This window comes from Ascidiella aspersa, chromosome 3, assembly GCF_963924565.1.
Source record: "Ascidiella aspersa chromosome 3, kaAscAspe10.2, whole genome shotgun sequence".
Classification (NCBI taxonomy): domain Eukaryota; kingdom Metazoa; phylum Chordata; class Ascidiacea; order Phlebobranchia; family Ascidiidae; genus Ascidiella; species Ascidiella aspersa.
Window position 1 is genome coordinate 24,709,266 of NC_139449.1, and position 18,693 is coordinate 24,727,958.

At 39.1% G+C, this 18,693-nt stretch overlaps 1 protein-coding gene across 1 annotated transcript; it reads left to right on the forward strand.

The window, feature by feature from the left end:
* Positions 1-3,622: 3,622 nt before the first annotated feature.
* Positions 3,623-13,319, forward strand: LOC146161082 (galanin receptor type 1-like). Its single transcript, XM_083385084.1, has 4 exons — positions 3,623-4,107; positions 8,115-8,244; positions 11,113-11,349; positions 12,645-13,319. Exons 1-4 carry the CDS (start codon positions 3,623-3,625, stop codon positions 13,317-13,319), a joined length of 1,527 nt encoding a protein of 508 aa, XP_083241210.1.
* The last annotated feature ends 5,374 nt before the right edge of the window (positions 13,320-18,693 follow it).

An 18,693-nucleotide genomic window follows, 5' to 3' on the forward strand; every position in this document is an offset into this window, starting at 1 on the left:
TAAAAACGTTTAAATGTCATTTTCCCCAGATTGTTAGGTCAAAAAAAAGATAACGAACCTCCAGTTGATGAATACGGGCTGTTGACCCACTTGGCTTGAGGTTGTATATTCGAACAGGATGCCGCATACAATAGTTCTATGGTCGGTTCTGGCCCTGCTCACCTCTTAACCTGTGTAACTCAGTTGGTAGAGGAAAGGCCCCGGTATGGTGAGAGGTCGTGAGTTCGAACCTTACCGCCGGCTTGCATTATGATCCTGAATAGGCTATCTTTATTGACTGATTTCGATAAGCCTTTATGTAGGCGACCGGGGTAACCTCCAGTTGTATTTTATCGTTTTTACATAAATTCACCTTTTAAGAAAAAATTGCTCTGTTAGACAAATTATGACCGAAATCCCAACATTAGTTTGTTTCGAAGCGATACCGATACTGGTTTAATATCAGACGAGTATATTGACATTACACTTACATCGGATATCGGCTACGATCCAATTTTATCCGAAAACCCCAATTAAGGTGTGCCAATGTTATATGTTTGCTCTTTTTTATGTTAGAATGGGGCGAACTGGTTTGTATAAATTTAACAAAGGTAAACTAAGTTGATATAGAAGCAGAATACCAATGTTATACTTTGTAATTATTATATTTAAATGCTTAACATTATAAAGTGAAATTTTTTTTACCAAATAAAATATTCAACGCTAGACGGCAGTATTGGTCAAGGAATGTCAACCAATGAAAGCGTCCTTAAATGACACTAATTAATTGTTCTTAGCGCGATTGAGGTTAACCTACAGGTGAAAGAATTTAAAAAGCCTACACAAGTTTAGCCGCCATAATTTAAAAAAGTAAATTAAAAGATTAGCTGCAAATTTTGGGTTGGTTTTGTTAGCAATGTTAATCAAGACAAAATATATTGAAATATATGTATACAGAATTTGTAAGCTCAGTGTGTCAAATAAACGCGCGCGTTTAAAACGCACAGTTAGTTAAAAATTCCGCCAGAGTACCTACCACAAAGCGACGTGGATTAGGCCCATAATCGCATTTGTTCGCTTTTAATTTGCGTATAAAAATAAATATTTGATGAGGTATTCAAACCGCCCTTAGAATGGCCGCCCCTCAACTTCGCGTTGGTCGCCAGTGCCATTAAGCCTGTAGATATGTTAAGTTGTCGGTGGAAAGAAGGTACAAGGAGAGTGTGGTGTTACACAGAAACGTTCTAGGAAAGCTGCGGTGGTTCAGTTCCTGCCGCGCTATTTACTTAGGAACTTGTTGGTCTGTCCAAGACCTGGTTAAACACGAGCGAGCGACGGATCTTACACGACACAGCCATCAGTTGTAGGGCAGCAATGACGCACTCTCGTCGCTGCCCGGTAATCAAAAGCTCACGGGCCAGATATGCGCGCAAGCCAGTCGTGATGCCAAGTGCAAATCAAAAAACATTTTTTTACGGAAGGAGGATGTGCGGATTTGGCGTGTATCAGCAGTGGATGCGAGAGGCGAAAACGCACGGAAGATAAAGCATTATTAAAGGATTTGCCACACTTTTCGCGAAAGCTCGTCTTTGACCTGTGACCGCCTTGTCTTAAATCTAAAGGGAGTTGCGTGTTGACAACAAATGTTCTAGGTCGGCGATATTTTGCCACGCAGTGGCGGGAGTGTGAGTGTAATTTTTGGGGTGACAATGGCGTCACATTATCACGATATAAGAACTCGAGAACTAGATCAGTGTTTCTTAACCACGTAAATGGTTCACCCCTTGGTAAATAAAAATTTTTCAGGGGTGAACCAACCAAAAGGCGTGAATAAGGGTGAACCGTCAGAAATGGATGATAGCTTGCGAAACAACCTGAATCATTTTGTGCTGTTATATATGCACGATATAGTTTTATCATATCATAAGACAAGGGTTAATGAAATCTGGAGATAGATCATAGGGACAAAACTAAAAAAGTTTAAGAAGCACTGAACTAGATCATATGACCTGAATATAGATAGACGGAGCTGTAGCCATTTATACTAAAAAAATTCGGAGCAATAGGCGTGTCAAATTAAGTGGAGTGCTGTCCTCCAAAAAGGTACTCCAATATGTTTTTGTTGTGTTGTTTCTATAAGAAGCTCCTATAAACGTGTAGACACGGAGATAATCCAGATTAGCTTACGAACGCTACGTTCTCCAACACGACATGTTGCGCTGAAAATCAATTGATCCACAGTTAGCTATGTTTAGTAAGAAAAAATATAATCTGTTCGGATAATGTTTGTTTTTATAATAAATATTAAACAAGGGCACTAAAAAAAATTGGGTATCTGTACTAGCCAAGCGTCGGAACTCGAACAGGGCTGTTTTTTGAACAATATGCCATAAGATCTCAACCACCTGAATTGACTTGCAGAGAACAATCGGTGACGTAAGACGTCATTCAACCCGCACTAAGACGACACTCCATCGGCTAAACCAGCTGTTCCGAGAACAGCCCTCGTTAAATAAGAGGTTTTGTTACAGAGGGCTGTTCTCGGCCAAAGCCGTGCCAACTTAATCCCTGCCTGAAAGAAATTGTTCGAATTGCAAACTGCAATTAATTCTTAGGTAGGAAAATGTTCAATTTTTTTATTTTGCTCTAGTCCAACGACCGAGGCGAGTAGGGTTAAACTAGAAGGAAGTTATTCAAAAATATTTTCTTTAGTTAAGTTTTCGATTGTTAAACAAGTTTGCAATCTTAATAAAGCAAACATACTTTGTGGTAATCTGCATAAGGTGGGAACATGTAAAGGCATTGTAGACATGGTTATAATACAGAGACGCAACACATCTGCTCGTTTGTATTTAAGATATAGAAGATGCGCAAGGTGTTCACAGTGGCATAGTCACAATTAAAAGACATCAAAAATTTTTAGCTATAGATCCAAACGCGCTTGGTATATAATACATGGAGAATCCCAATGTGTCCTATTTGTTTCTTCACGGTTTTAATTGGAAACTCACGAATGTTTTCACTGCGCGCCTCATAGATTTCGACATAAGTGATCCATGCGTAAAATTTCTTCATTTACCTGGGACAGTCGATCACAAGCTTAATTGCCTTTTCGATTATTTTGCCGCCGAGACGAGAGCGCCTGCAGCCGGTACTTCTAATTAAAACCGTTTTGAATGTAGGCTCTATAGTCGCCTTTTTATAAACTGGCTGTCGACCAATAAAAGTTACTTTTTTAAATAAAATTATTGTCACGCTATTATAAAATCTCCATAGCGCTGGTACGGCCAACTGATCTGTTAAGTTGCGGCCACGACCCAGAGTCAGCACTCAAGGATTCGCTTCGCAAGGAAAAGACAAAGTCGTTAGAGCGTAAGGGTGGAAGATCATTGCTGTAATTCCCGACGGAGTCGAGCTGTGAAGAAAACGGTTCGTCGGATTGGGGCAGTGACGAGAAAAACGACGCCTTGGACTGTGATAAACTTTCGAAGCCTGTCGAAAGGCTATTTGCTATATAAAAAGAAGGAAAATTAGTATTCAGGTGAAGAGAAAAAAAAAAAAAGAAATCGCAAGATCCAAGCATAGTACCGTAAGCTGCTGCAACAGTTCGCTGCTTGACCAACAATCAACTGTTTCAATCGGCATGGAATCCACGCGTTTGCAAACCACGAGCGAGTTTGACAGCGCCACAGTGCCGCTATACATCGCGACGACGCCGGTCTATGGCATGTTCTACAGCAACGCATCCGATGGCAACAACAGCATCTTCAATGCAAACGCAACTGATCCTGGAGTCGAGGTCCAGGGGCAGTCGCTCTCCGCAATCCTGGTGCCGATCTTTTTCGGCGTCATCTTCTGCGTAGGCATCGTAGGAAACTCGCTGGTGATCACCGTGATGCTGAAGATCTATAGATATCAGCCGCAGGGATTGAGCAACACGAACCGCTTTATTCTCAACCTGGCCATCGCCGACCTGTTCTTTTTGGTCTTTTGCGTTCCCTTCCAAGCTCCGGTGTACAGCATGGACGCGTGGCCCTTCGGCGGCTTCATGTGCGTGTTCTGCGAGGTCTGCCAAAAGGTGGCAATGCTGGCGAGCATCTATACTCTGGTGGCGCTGTCTTTTGACAGGTAAGTCAAAACGAATGGGTCCCTATTTATTTTTATCGTCCTTTTAGCATGTACCAGTCTCATTTGCTTTAGTAGGCTTAACAATAGTTTGCCCGAATAAGTCCACTTTACTGCACGGAGGGTGGGCGTGCGCCGTGCGTTTAGGCGAGCAGCATGCCGATAGTGCTTTGTGTAATATTACCATTTCGGTAACTATAAAGATAATAGTCTATAGTCTCCAGGAAACGAACGGTTCGATCAAATATGACAGATTTGAAACATTAGTACCACAATATATGTTGTAGATTAATGGTTTTGTCTTGAATATTTAATTTATTTAATCTGCCTTTTATTTATGTTTTTCATTAAAACACGGATAACTTGTCTTATTGCATAGGCTGGCAAGCGAATTCCTCGAAAATCTCTCCCTATAATTTAACACCACGACAAACATATTTGTCAAATTTTCTAGCTAAACAACAAATTTTGTATCATGGTACTCAACGAACGGTCGACGAACTATAAATGATTTGCATATTGCAGTTAAAACTTATCTACATAAAGAATAAACCATTAAACATGAAAAAATCTAAGCAGGGCCGTATGTGAATATGCTTCAAAAAGTTGGCGTTTGTCGAAGTTTCCCTTTAAATTTAAAGCCATTTTCACATGCCCAGTTTGCGGGCATGTGGTTAAGGTCACGGGTTCACCTTGTACTTAGTTCATAGGAACGACACAGCGACTGCTTACTGACAACGCATTAATATCGCCTTTAACCTTGGATATAACAAAGCCCAGTACGCTGTATGACGAGACCGCTGCAGCCGATCTAGTCTACAAAGGGCGTCTATCAACCCGAGTTATGTGTCGACTGCCCGACATTTTCAAACCGCAATGCGACTCGGGAATGTCCGCCTCCGTGCGTTGCAGTCGATCGCAAATCTTCATTGAGACGCGCCGCCCTTTGGTTCGAACTCCGACAACTGTGAGTTGTAACGCGCACGTAGCTTGGCAAAAGTCGTTTTGGGCTGCACCGTTCAACATATAGAGTCATGACACCGCCGAAAAATCGATAATGTCGAACTTCGACGCTCGAACCATGTAATATACTGTGGCTGAAAAATTATCACCTTTTCACGGATAACAGCTATAGTCAGTTTTAGGTGGTATGACGTAACGCTAAATAGAGTGTCTATCAACTAAGATATTTTTGCTGAATGTGGCGCTTTTGTCATGTGGACGCTTCTAAGTGGACGCATCAGTAAACTTAAAGTACGACTGAACAAACATTCCCAACATGGTAAGAGCGATAACGTTTTGATTTTCCAAATCGCATGTGTAGGTTCGCATTGCTACAAGCGAAAAAAAAACTTAAGCAACAAAGCTTAAATAAATGTTTCGTATAGACAAGTTATGACGCATTTGCGGCTAGGAAGCTGACTGTTTATGCTTTCGATGTCAGCTCGTTGCACCACCATTACCGAAATACTCTTTCTCCAGTAACAAAATGTCACATTGAAAGGAAGCATTCTCTTGTGCAAATAAAATTTCAAAATGCCACAATAAAAAAACGTGCGAAATATTTGAGAGGTGCGAATAATTGAGAACGATGTTGCTCTGCCCGAACGTGTTGACTTGTACGCCCATGGTTAGACCACCTATACATTAAGCCGATCGATCTCTATAAAAACTGTGGTAGGTTTTCATGACGAGGCAAAACCCAGCCGTTCCTAAGTCGGCACGCTGATTTTAACTGGAGTCACTTTTGTACCTGTATTTTAATCGAGTCCTTTGTTTGGTCCAAAGCTTAAAAACTTTGCAGTGCTTCAAAAGCTAAACTTAAAAAACATCTATAGGAAAATAGTGAGTATAATGAAATTTCAACCTCGAGCAAAAAAATCTTGGTCGTAGTTAAAGTGTACTGTGCAAATTTTTGAACAGGGCCGGTTGAGCTACAATCAAAATTTTGAAATTTTGAACAAAAAGTCAAAACAAATTTTCTTAATTGAGTAATAAATACACAGGATAGGTTTGGGTTAGACGTAATAGGAATATTAAAACCCATATAGAGGATAGGTAAACTTATGGGAGTTTCAAAGATCTCTTTGTTTATTTTTAACATTTATTCATTTAAAAGTTTTAACAATTTCAATAAAAATGCTTAAAACCAGAACCTTCAATAAAATCTAAACATATTTTGCTTTTTAACTTTTCGGCAATTATTGAAGCCGTTAGCATTCAAAAAAATTCGACTATATTTTCGAAACCTATTAATTACGAAATACAAACACGTCCGTTCGGCAATAGCGGAACCTGCGAAATCTCGCTTGAGTGGGGCGCGTGAGCAACGATTCGCGCGATTTGCTCGGAACACGAAGGACAAGTAAACCGACATGAGACAAGATGTGACCTGTTCATAATGTTAATACGTACGGGGCATTGATTGGAGCGCCTCTGCAGTCAGGCGCTATGAAATATTGATTGCAGCAACAAGCCTGCATGTCGCGGCACGCGTTGGGCCTCGCACCGACTGCCAAGTGCATTAATCAAGTTGTTATCGCTTCCGTTCCGCCATTTTTATTCAATTGCGAAAAAGCCATGCGCTTTTCGCCTATGTCGAATTTTTTCAACACGCGCCCTGGCTGCGCGATAAATAAGTTAATATCCTCAATTATGAATTATTTAAAACTGCCACAAGTCGATTTAAGTGAATCGCATCCCACAAGTGCGCGGTACGCCATTAGATCGTGTTTGATGACCTTTCGGCTGCCTTTAACCGAGCGCTCGTTTTCTTGTAAATGCATGTGCTCATTACCTCTTCCAAATGCGTATCTAAAGTTACCACCCGTATTTTGATCTTAACTTCATCTCAAGGTTGTCGCAAACAAATATTATAAGTCGCGATTAATCGACGGTTGAAAGCATCTCCTAGTTGACAAATCACCTTTTCAAAACAAGAAATCAGGTCGATCGGCAAGCCGAACTACTGTTTTCTGGCAAGTGATTAACGACCTTCGATTTTATCGCTAAGAAAATCTATTTGCAAACTTCGTTTCAGCAATTGACGCTTTTATCTTCAAACGAATCGCTTTAAAGTTAAAGCTAAACGATTCCCTTGCGAACATGATTCGGTGATAAAGATCCGAGAGACGATTTTTATCCTACTGTCTATTATTTGAAGGCTTAGATAATTTTCGGGCCCCGTGCTTTATCCACAAGGGAAAACGAGTAATACCTTATCGTGGTTTTTGATCGCGGCTTTGCAAAGCCCAAGCAGGAACTTGCCATTAAAGCCGAAACCAAAGGGTCGTTTTTCAAAATCCACAAGATTAACTTCGTTTTAAAAAACTCGTATTTTTTTGGTTGGTTCTTAAATGAAAGCCAGTGATAGTCTTTAGAAAAAGATTTTCATGACTTCTCTTACAAATCTCAGATTACTCTAAGAGCATTTCTCAGTATGAGACCTAATTATAAATATTTGATGTTGCGCGGTTTTTGTTGGCGATAATCAGGTTATGCTACATGGATCAAAACCACGAAATGGTGGCCACAAAACTGTGTTAAACAGATCTTTTGATTTAAATCTTTGCTGTAAGCAAGTTACAGCTGTATTATTCGTAATGGCTTCTCAATCGCACGTTTTTATACATGAGAAGTTTACACATATCCATACTTTACCAACTATTGCTGCCACACGACTTGTAAATCTGTCCAAGAGCACTAAATTGCATAGCACGGAAGATGGCTTCACTTTGGAAGAAAGCCTATTGGCCGTGCAATTGCATGAATGTTTTATTCGACATTTTTTAAGGTGTTTTGGGGGATCAAAACGGTCCCCCAAATTTCTCCAGCGGTTTCCCAAATTTTGGACTTGCAACTTTTTGGTATTTAAATGAAACACTTGCGGTCTCTTAAAAGTACTTAGCGGCCACCCAAACCAAACCTTAAAAAAACCCTGTACATGAGTATGCCAATTTGCGTCCCAATGTATAACGGCTTGGCTTCAGTATTCTTCTTGGTCCTGAAAGGTTCTTCGCTGTCGTTTACGCCACATCCGCCAAGCAACTGCGAACAAGGGCAAACGCAACGAGGGGACTCGTCTTCATCTGGGTAATCTCAGTGGGAATCGGCATTATGGCGGTAGTCACACGGGTCGAGGTAACTATAATAGTGTTTGTAGCTTTAATATCGACATAATGTGGAACTACTCACTGAACGAATCCCAGCTTCAAGAATTTTTTTCGGTTATTGCCGCTCTCGGCAGAAAATTTCCGACATTGGAAAAACGAAGAGAACGGTATTCTCATATACGTACTTGGACAAAGGTCAATGCCTTTGTTACCGCAAAAACACAATGGGGTTAATTGTTTTTCAAAAAATCGGGTAAATAACCGCAGGTATACACAGTGATGTTAAATCTTCTGTCATGTTTACTCTGCGGGATCAACCATATTCCAATCGATTCGCGATTTTACACACCAATACAACTCTTTTTATATATTTTGACCTTATTGGGTAGATCCATATATATGAATAGGCCAGTTTTGAAATGTTTGCCAACCGAACACCTTTAACAAACACACTGTGCTTTTAGGAATGAATTCATTTAAATTTATGTTCACCCTTGAGAAAAAACGGAATTGTCTTATTGAGCGAACGTTGAACTTTCTTAATTATATAACACCTTTCTACTTTTTCTGACCCAATTCAATTGTTTCTTTTATTGCACACCCACGCCCAACTTAAGCTCGGCGAATTCAAATTAAAAAGTAACCTGATGAAGATTAAACTAAGTTTAGGCCTACAGCCGAAAAATCAGTTTGTTTGCGGATATTAAACGATAAATATATTTCTCTCCTAAAAGCATTATAAGTATCTTAACTGGAATGAATATTAAATACTGATAATTAAAATGCTTTTTGAAGCGAAATAAATTTATTATATAACATCCAAACAAACTGAGTTACGGTTTAATAAGTTATGTACTTAGTTTTTGGTATTCGAAAGAAATTAATGATTATTTACCTGATAAGTCTTGATATTTAAGTTAAAATGCCTGCAGGACCTCGATGAGAGTTTGGTTTCGAGAGGTTTCAAGTGATGAATTTTATTAAGTAAGTGATAAATCATAATTGAGTTTATAAAAACATAATTGAGATTTATAGGATTTCTTGCACTAGGTTTTGTATTGTGTGAGTTTATTTTCACACCATTCAAAACGTTCTCAATGAAACACATAACTCCATTTCAGTAATAATTTGTATTGATTCCAAGCGTCGCGAGGCAAACTTCCATTACTGTGCCCAGTCGTTAATTTAACCACACTTCGCGCCCATTCAACTGTGATGATTTAAATAGCGATTCGGAAAAAATCCCATTTATTCTGCTTGGCCTTATTATCGTAACGCAAATTGCGACCAATCGACTTCAAGAACATTCCAGAAGATGAACTTAATTTAACCGTGCGCCTCATATGTTTGGAGCCGATGCCAGATGCCAAGTGAAAGTATCGGTACTCGTCCGATACTAAGGCGGTATCGATACCGATCCGATACCAAATTAATCTAATAATTTCAGCAATAATTTGCAATCGTAACGATTTATACAGTGAAGTAAATCAATTAAAAAATATTGGACCAACAACTAAAGTTAACTTAACTTCTTAACGCTAAATCAAATTGTGATCCTAATAAGCAGTATAGAAAGTATCCTTTAATTTTTCAATTTCATTTATTTTTCTTATTCGAGAATAATAAAAACGCCAAGTAATATCGCTGGCGATACTTTTTGTCTAAAGTTTAGGGTATCGGTATCAGAATTGTCAAGTGTCGGACATACCTAGTTTTGACCGTTAGTCCTTGCACACGAAAATTAGGACCAAAAAATGTAACGAGCTGTACAATTAACGAGAATGTAAAAAATGATGCAGCGTATTGTGTTATTCTTTATACTTTAAACTTTTTCTGTTGGCTGCATTTGCAGACGGTTTGGAACAACAAAAAGTGCTAACGCGTTGTCCCTTCACTGGTTTAAATAGCATTTTTTGTGGAAACGCAAACATAGTACACTTATCGGTTTGCAGTACCACCATTCTTGCTGGGCAAAACAAATTTTGACACATTAGCAAGTCATGAACGCACTACAACATACGTCATCCCACTTTAGCATTTTGCTATCTTGTGTCGCAGCGGCAAATATTTGCGTAAGATATCGCGCAGCTTACAAAACCAACACTGTTGGAATCTTATAACTCGTATAACTAACAGCTAAAGGTGATTATCGATGTGTATATTTACAGAAAAATATTACCGTTACGTGACTATGTTAGCTAAACCAAGTCGTTCAACTAAGGGCAAAATATAACTATAAGCTTGGCGAATGAACTTCCGATAAGGGCGATGCATTTAACGCGTTTCTCGTGATTCTGCTATTAAAATATTTTCCCATATTATGCAGTGCGTATCGATTGGTGACATTTGGACTCGTGACTAAAATAACGGCACATTGAGCGAGACACTTTGTCGATACGACGACCTTCCACCTTAATCACGGTTCAGTTAGCTTTAATTGGAACGAACAGCACGTTTAGGTCACCTTCCGATGACGCCAATTTTCGACCAACAGCAATAAATGAAAGCGAAGGGTCATGTTGACTATTAGAGAGAACCTGGCGAAAATATGTCCGAAGATTATTCCAAAAACAAATCGACTTGCACTACGCAAAAAAGGTTTCGTGTCTTAAATTGAAAAATATTCAACTCAAGCAACTTTTTTATATCATTTTTATAAAAGTAAAAACTAGGGCAATTTAGAATAAAACAAGGACGATAGTAAAAGTATAGGGTCTATATAACGTGTTGACTTTCCATGCTTAATATTGGTACAAAATATTCAAAACATATGCACTATACGTTAGATTTTTCGCGTGACATTGAAAAATTTACTTAACGTTGCGTTTGTGTATGTTATAAAGCACAAAACTGCCGGAAATTCTTTTTGTTAATTATTACGCATTTTTCCCCGAAGTTCGAGTACGAAGGCCTGACGCTGTGCGTGATCAACTGGAACATGTACCAGTGGTATCGCTGGTATCAGCTTTCCATATTTCTGCTGGGCTACGTGCTGCCCTTGCTCGTCATCCTCAGCTGTTACGTGGGCGTCCTGTGCGCCATGTGCCGCAACGCCAAGTCGAACAGCGCCATCATGCGGAACAAGAGCGCCAGGGGATCACGGAAGAGAGTTACCAAGATCGTTGTCATGGTGGTGGGTTATTCTCGCTGGACAGTCGATTTTTGATAGCATATAATGCGAGTATTTCCATATAGTTGACCTACATTTGGGGTACAGCAATTAATGCTCGCTTTGTACCACCCCTAAGGTTACTGCGCCCTTGAAACATATAAACAGAGGCTAATAGGAGTTTTAGGTATCAATAAAGAGGGGAAGTAAATTACAGCTCAGATGACGACTGTTTCTATCATTTCTACTTGGTCCCTTTTAAAATAAACTATCTTTAAAAAAAAAAAAAAAAATTTTAAAATGAAATTATTTACTATATTTTTTATAAATTACTGATTAAATATAAATTACTGATTAAATGCATATAAATGACTGATTAAATGTAATATAAAACACAAAATTGTTATGGCATTAGCGTTTAATTGTCTCCCTTTTACCCAGAAATACTAGATCACCCGAGAACTTATGCAACACACTGACGAGGGCAATAAAAGAGTCATTTTTTGCCGAACTAAAATAGGCAATAGCAATTCATTTTTTATTCATTTGTCTTGAGTTCGACTAGCTTACCTGGGCTCAATTGCATTTCGCAATATTAGAATCCGACCACCTATAGATCGATCGATCGGGCTCTTAAAGGCTGAATAAAGAATGAGGGCCGCGGTTTTGAGCTCGCTCGCCGCATTCAAATTCAAGTTATCGTTTGGACTATACCAAGGTGCCAACCTCGCGTCTGAAGTAAAATGTCAAAAACCAAACTTCGCCGCATTTCGGTGCGCCCGCCCCTTCCTAGCGCCGCTCCTGGTGCATTATTAATACCGTTTTACTTCTGCCGCGGCGTTAAGGGCTGACGAATCGAACCGCTCGACCCTTGACTAATAAATTCGCCGACTTTTCGTGCATTTTAATCAAACAACTGATAATCTTCAAGGCAACGGCGGACGGGTTTTGACAACGCAAGGATTGTCTCTATAATGCTTTACCTGGTCACATATTTCTGGAACAAAATACCTAAATTCTATACATATTAGTTTCATACTAAATGAAATTATATTAAATTGTGTTTTTTATTAACAGAAAAGATTTTAAACAAAGCTTTGAAAACAGATTCAGCTCACGTCGAGCAATTTGCAACATAACGTAATTTCCAGTGAAATAAAACTCATACAATAAAAACCTTAAAATTCATTTGATTTACGCATAAGTTTTGCCCTTTGATATTCCTATTACGATTACATAAACTTCTGTTAATTTTAATAGCTGTTCCATAAACCTTTGTTATTTTTAAATAGCTGTTTTCATTTTTGCTTCGAAAACAGGTGATCGTGTTTGCGATCGACTGGTTCCCGCACCACCTCACCACGCTCTGGCAAACCTTCGGCAACTTTCCGTTCACTTCGGCCACGTTTGTGCTCAAGATGTTGGCGCACTGCTTGTCGTACGCCAACTCGTGCGTGAACCCGCTCGTCTACGCCTTTGTGTCACAACGCTTCCGCAGCGACTTCAAGCGCGCCTTCACCTGCCGTGACCTAACCGACGCCGTGCTGAGCATGAAGGCGTACAGCCGGCGCATGGTGCGCTCGCTTAGCGTGCACCTGCGCACCAGCAGAGCCAGTAGTCAAACGCAAGCGGGTGAAACAGTGCAACACGAGGTGCTCCAGCCCCGACCCCCTACCATCAACTCGTCGTCCACAGCCAGGGAGTACGCCAACAGTGATCGGGTGCGCTACGGCCGCGGAAGCGACCCAGTGACCTCGGTAATTGTGCTCACTCCAACTCTGACCAATAAAAGCCAGTCGAAGACCTTTGCCGCCGACTTAGAAACGGAAGACTCGCCCAGCGGCGACGTCATTCTGGCGCCGATCCACGACAACGAAGACGAATACGTCGATGACTTTCAACAACGTCTGTCTCTGGTGGATTTCGACGAAGAGGCTGACGGCCTGATGGAAGACGCCAGCGACAGGGAACCGAACGCCGTCTCGTGCGTGTGAATTCCGCTGCACGTTTGTGCGATTTCGAGATTAGCAAACAAACCCCGTTATACTCAATTGCCGTGTTTGGAACATCTCTCCATGGCGCTTTGCTATAGGCAGAAGCTGGAGAACGTTATCTTTGCCATTTGCTTAAAGTTAAAACGACACTTTACTATTGTTAAACTTTCAAGAATGTTGGATATACAACCATGTTCGGACTATAGGTGCTGGAGGAACCAATGTACATATATCTATGTTGTCTTGGGTATTTCAGTTGAAAGGGCCTCGTGCACTAATATATATATTATTCTCATTGCTTGTTTTGTAGACCTTAGACCACAATGTGTCGTTGTCGTTTTCACGTTCCGATCAAATTTATCAGATTGTTTACAATTGTATATTGTATATGAACCATTTTCCGATAAAAACAATACAAAACCCTTTTTAAAACCATCAGTGTATAGTGGTCTATCACGGTTTGCCAACCAACATAAAAAAATAAATTTTCTGTAGTTGTGTTTTTAGAATTATACATTGAAATATAGGAGACTTTAAATTACAAATGTGACTAATTGTCATTTGAAATACCAGGACCGATAAGTTTGCTATTTGAGTCTTGCAGAGTTACAATTATGTCGATTAAATGTTATGTGAAAATACGAAATAGATAATTATACTGTTGCTGCCAGGCAGTCTATCAACTAAAATGGTTCTCCTAAAAATACTTAAATGGTTCTCCTAAAAAACACTTGTATTAGGCCCATGAATGAAGACATTTTGATTACATATTCGTGTATTTATTCTTCAGAGCAAAATGGCAACTTAGCAGCAATGATATATAAACAGCCAATACAGTTGTTGTTGTTGGTAACTATTTTGTCATGTTTAACCTCGTATTAAAACGCAACCTATATAGCCATGGTTCAGTCATATCCTCCTGTTCGCAAGATGTTTCATCTACGTAGAAGTCTTAGTCTGATTCCACTCAGGTCCGTAGAATAACAAAATAGTTCAGTGGAAGTTCTACGTATAGTGCATTCCAAAGTCTTGGCCGGTATAGTCGTATAGTTTTAAAATGCACTGTTGGCAGACAATTTCTATTTTAAACAAGCGAAGTAAGGGCACAGCGTGAACAGCGATAATAATATAAGTTAAGCTTTTAAGAAACTAGGTAAAGTTTAACCGAGTTAAGACGAGGCGTATACACTAAAACAGATCGACCGAAATATCTGGATGTAGCCGACAGCAGACGTTTGAGTATTTACTTGTGGTCTATTCTATCTTAAAAAATAAAGAAGTATTTTTGGCTCATATGAAAAAATAAAGAAGTATTTTGGCTCATATGACCAGGGGAAACGTACACTTACTCTTTCTTGCTCTATTGTGTTATTATCAATCGATTAGCGACCTCTTTTCTAAAGCGTGACCAATGTTCCAAATTATATTTTCTTACAATATACGTCATACTCCAACTGTAAGATTTGCAATCTGAAGGATTATACATATTGCAATATAACGCGTATTGCATGAATGTCTGTCCCCATTTGTAAAATGACGCCAGTTAATTTGAATTAAACTGTTATTCAATTTAATTAGATCACTACAATTGTTTTTCGAAAATATGAAGCAATAAGTAGACTAAGGTAATATGCTCTTAAATGTTTGTCAAACTTGATATAAGCGTGGTCAAACGTCAAAGGCGATTGGCATCCTTTAAAAAACCAATTTAAATCTCTAAATGAACCAAAACATGATCCAATTTGTATTTTTTTTTTGCCAAAATATGTTTTGCAAGAACAAAATTCCATTCCATATACTAAGCTAAAGATTTTATAAACCTTTTCTGGTTTACCAATACCCATGAGTTGTAAAATATTATCCGGAACCTCCGGTAAGTTAACACAAAGCAGAATGATAATATCGTAACAAAAATTTAGTCCCCAAATGAAAAAAAACAACTCAATTCTTACACGCCTTGTTAAGGACTTAAAAACTCAAATGTCAACAAGGTAACCTACAAATGAACCCTGGAGGTCCGCCAACTCCACAGCTTTACTATCACTGCACTTAGGAAAATGGCAAATGCGCTTGATCCTCAAAATATGATAACATAAAAAATATTATAGCTCCAAAAATGATATCACATTAATATAGGTGAAAACATTTAAATATGTTGTGTGTACAAAGATAACCAGACTCATTTTTTTCCACTTTTTTATACGATTTCGTTTGCAGTAAACTGTTTATTTTTTGTGACCACGACAAAGGCGTCCCCTCCCAAAGAAACACCGCGATTTAGGATGCTAAAAAATACGAATGAATTATTAATTTAGGCCATCACTACGTTAGGTTAACTGTTACAAGTGCGACCGAGGGTTGTCAAGTTTATCTCTCCAATCTCAATTTAAAATGCAGCAACGTAGTTAGTATAGCTGGATTACAAAGTCTCGACAAAAGGGCCAACCTCCTTTACCGCGCCATGTTGTTGTACGATTGGACGAAACAAGGAACCAAGCACGTTTTTCAATAAACACATCATACAAACTGTTTAAAGATGTATTTTTTTTCACCACAATCTCTCTGATGTGGATAACACACGTGTGCTTATTGTGTATAGAAAACATCGCAATGTTATTTCCTGCGGTAAAACCACCACAGCGAGTTTCAGGCGTCGATCAGGTCAAAATATTTGTTTTACCACAAACAGTGGGCCAACTATTATCATTATATATAGGAAGGCGTATTGGTTTTTACCAACGCTGCTTCGTAAAAAGTATAAAAATAGGAAAAGGAAAAATCGGCGCGAGGGCGAAATGTCAAAGCAGTCGACATTTAATGCATTGAAAAATGCGAAATCGGATGAGATTTTCATCGATTTACCTCCAATCAACATCAGCCCCGTGTCCGACGAGGTTGCCATTTAAGCCATCTGCGTCTTTTCGCTGTCGGAGCGGTGACACAGTTGGACGAGTCGGCACACCGCGGTCCCGGGCAAACTTAATTGGACTGCCCACAGACCGAGTTTCCCTGGCTTTCCGCGGGTCGATCGGCTCGATTTGGACACAATGCAAGAATCGATTCATATCAATTCGCCTTCTTATTTAACTCCCTAAATAAAACTGGAGGATCGAAAGTATAGAGAGGGTCGTTAAGCGGCAACTCACCTAAGCGCTTACTGTACAGCGATAACACCATCTGTTAATCGAGTTGTGATTTTGTTAAGGCTCGCTTTAGATTAAGGTTCAATAAGTTGTGTTTTATATCCTCGGCGTACAACATAAACGCTTAGCTATTGTACTTTAAGAGTCTAAACAGAATTAAATCAACTTCTTCATGGCGTTAACAGACACTTAGTTTTAGGTTTTAAATACCCGTACTTAACCTTTAGAGAGACAAAAACATATCCATTTAAATCTAAAAACTCATTCGGTCTGTAACCGATGCCAATTCATTCATTAAAGTGTCACCTGTCTAGGGAACTTTATCCCAAGACGCATATTATCTCAACAATACAAAGATTGGGTGGCTGTTGCGTGATTACTTTAATTTCAAAAGTGTGCGTGTTGGGTTGGATCCCTTGCCATGTCCTTAATAACAACCCCGGTTAAATAAAGAACTTGTAAGTATTTTCCCGGCAAACAAATAGGTGCAAGCGCCACTATTTTTAGACTCTTAGCAAATATCCACAATCGAGCTTGGATAAAATTGTATTTTTTGCTGGTTTTAGGCTATACATAGCTGGTTTTGAATTGATCTGCTATTTATGGTGCGCACCTGAATCAATTCATTGTTTTTTATCACAACGTTCTGATATTTTAACAAACAAGGTTAAAGGCTAGAACAATTGCATATTTTGCACAGGCAGCTGGCGCAGCTGAACACACTGCCACTGCATATCGCTTGTTCGAATTACCTTTAATGGAGAATTTCCAAGTACAAAGAAGTCTGATTTGCGTATTTGTATGGCAATAGAGTCAGGATTTATGGACTGTTGCCCCTTAGTTGCATTTTTGTTCCAACAAAACAAATTTACCATAAACTAAATGCTATTTACAGATTATATCCGATATAGTGCAATTTGTGGAAAATTTACTTGTCACCAGTTTCAAGAAGTATGAATATCATAACTGCGCAGTGCTGTTGCGTGGAAATTGAAAAACGGCGATAATGCTAACAACATGTTTCGTGCTGTCCTATTGATTGAAATGTTGGCTTACATCGGCTGTCTACAGGAAAACACAAAATCGACAAACCAAAAGGCTTCGATCAGTTGACTCACATCGCAAATACTCACAACATCCTCATATAGCCTATTACACGAAATCAACAACGGGTTTTTGGTGGTGCTTTGAGAAAGGGGAGTTTGGCAAATACCTGACGCTTTTTTTTGTTTTGCCATTATACTTCTTGATTATTAATAAAATATTAAGGACGCAGAATCGGCTAGAAAAACATATACCCATGTCTGCACCGCTATTTTCTCACAGCTGATAGGTATTTCGGGGTTGTGCGTCATTCGTAGAAACGCAAAGCAAATACATAATACGGCCCTTTATCTAGGTGGAGTTGAACATGCGATAACAACATCTTGACCTTGTGTTGATGTTTATCTGGGCGTCGCAATATCCGTATCCACACACTGTGGGAACGCAGCGGGACCGCATTGCGTTGTTGAGCGATTTTTGACAAAATGAAAAACTGATCGGATCCATAGCAAGATCTATACAAGTGTTGATACGATCACTTTTGACCGTTTTTATTATAATAGCGCAGGTATCTAGCATCAGTATATCGGTTAGGGAACCTGAAAGCTTCGGGATATCTGATAAATTTAAGTTTAAAATGTAAAAACATATAAAATACTATAGGATTTTTGCTTGTTCACTAAAAACGTCATAGAAACAGTAGCAAAAAACTTGTCGAAAAAAACGAACGAACGAAAGACAATTTTATTTAAAGTGTTTGTTTTGATGAAAAAACATAGCAATGTTTAATTGGGCTTAGGATGAGTAAAGCAACGATTGCTTATTTGGCAGAACAAAAAAATTACATATTTGGAGGGTCCGATGAAAGTCATTAAGCCTGTCACATCTTTATGCACTGAACAACAAATGCTTTCCCATAATAAAAATATAACAAAGAACATTTGTGAACAATGTCAAAAAATAAAACGCGGGGAGTCGATAGGCCTATTGAAGTGGCGAAGAAATCCCCCGTCGGATGGCAGTCGCGCATATCCTGTGGGCAAAATTTATGGCGAGAAATAAACAAAAATGTTATGCTGCACAAATGCTGCGATTCGTATAAAACTTAACTTTTTAATGTACTGTCTTTAAAAACCAAGACATACATTCAAAATTGGCCGGCTTGTGTTGAGGTAATTCTGCCCAAG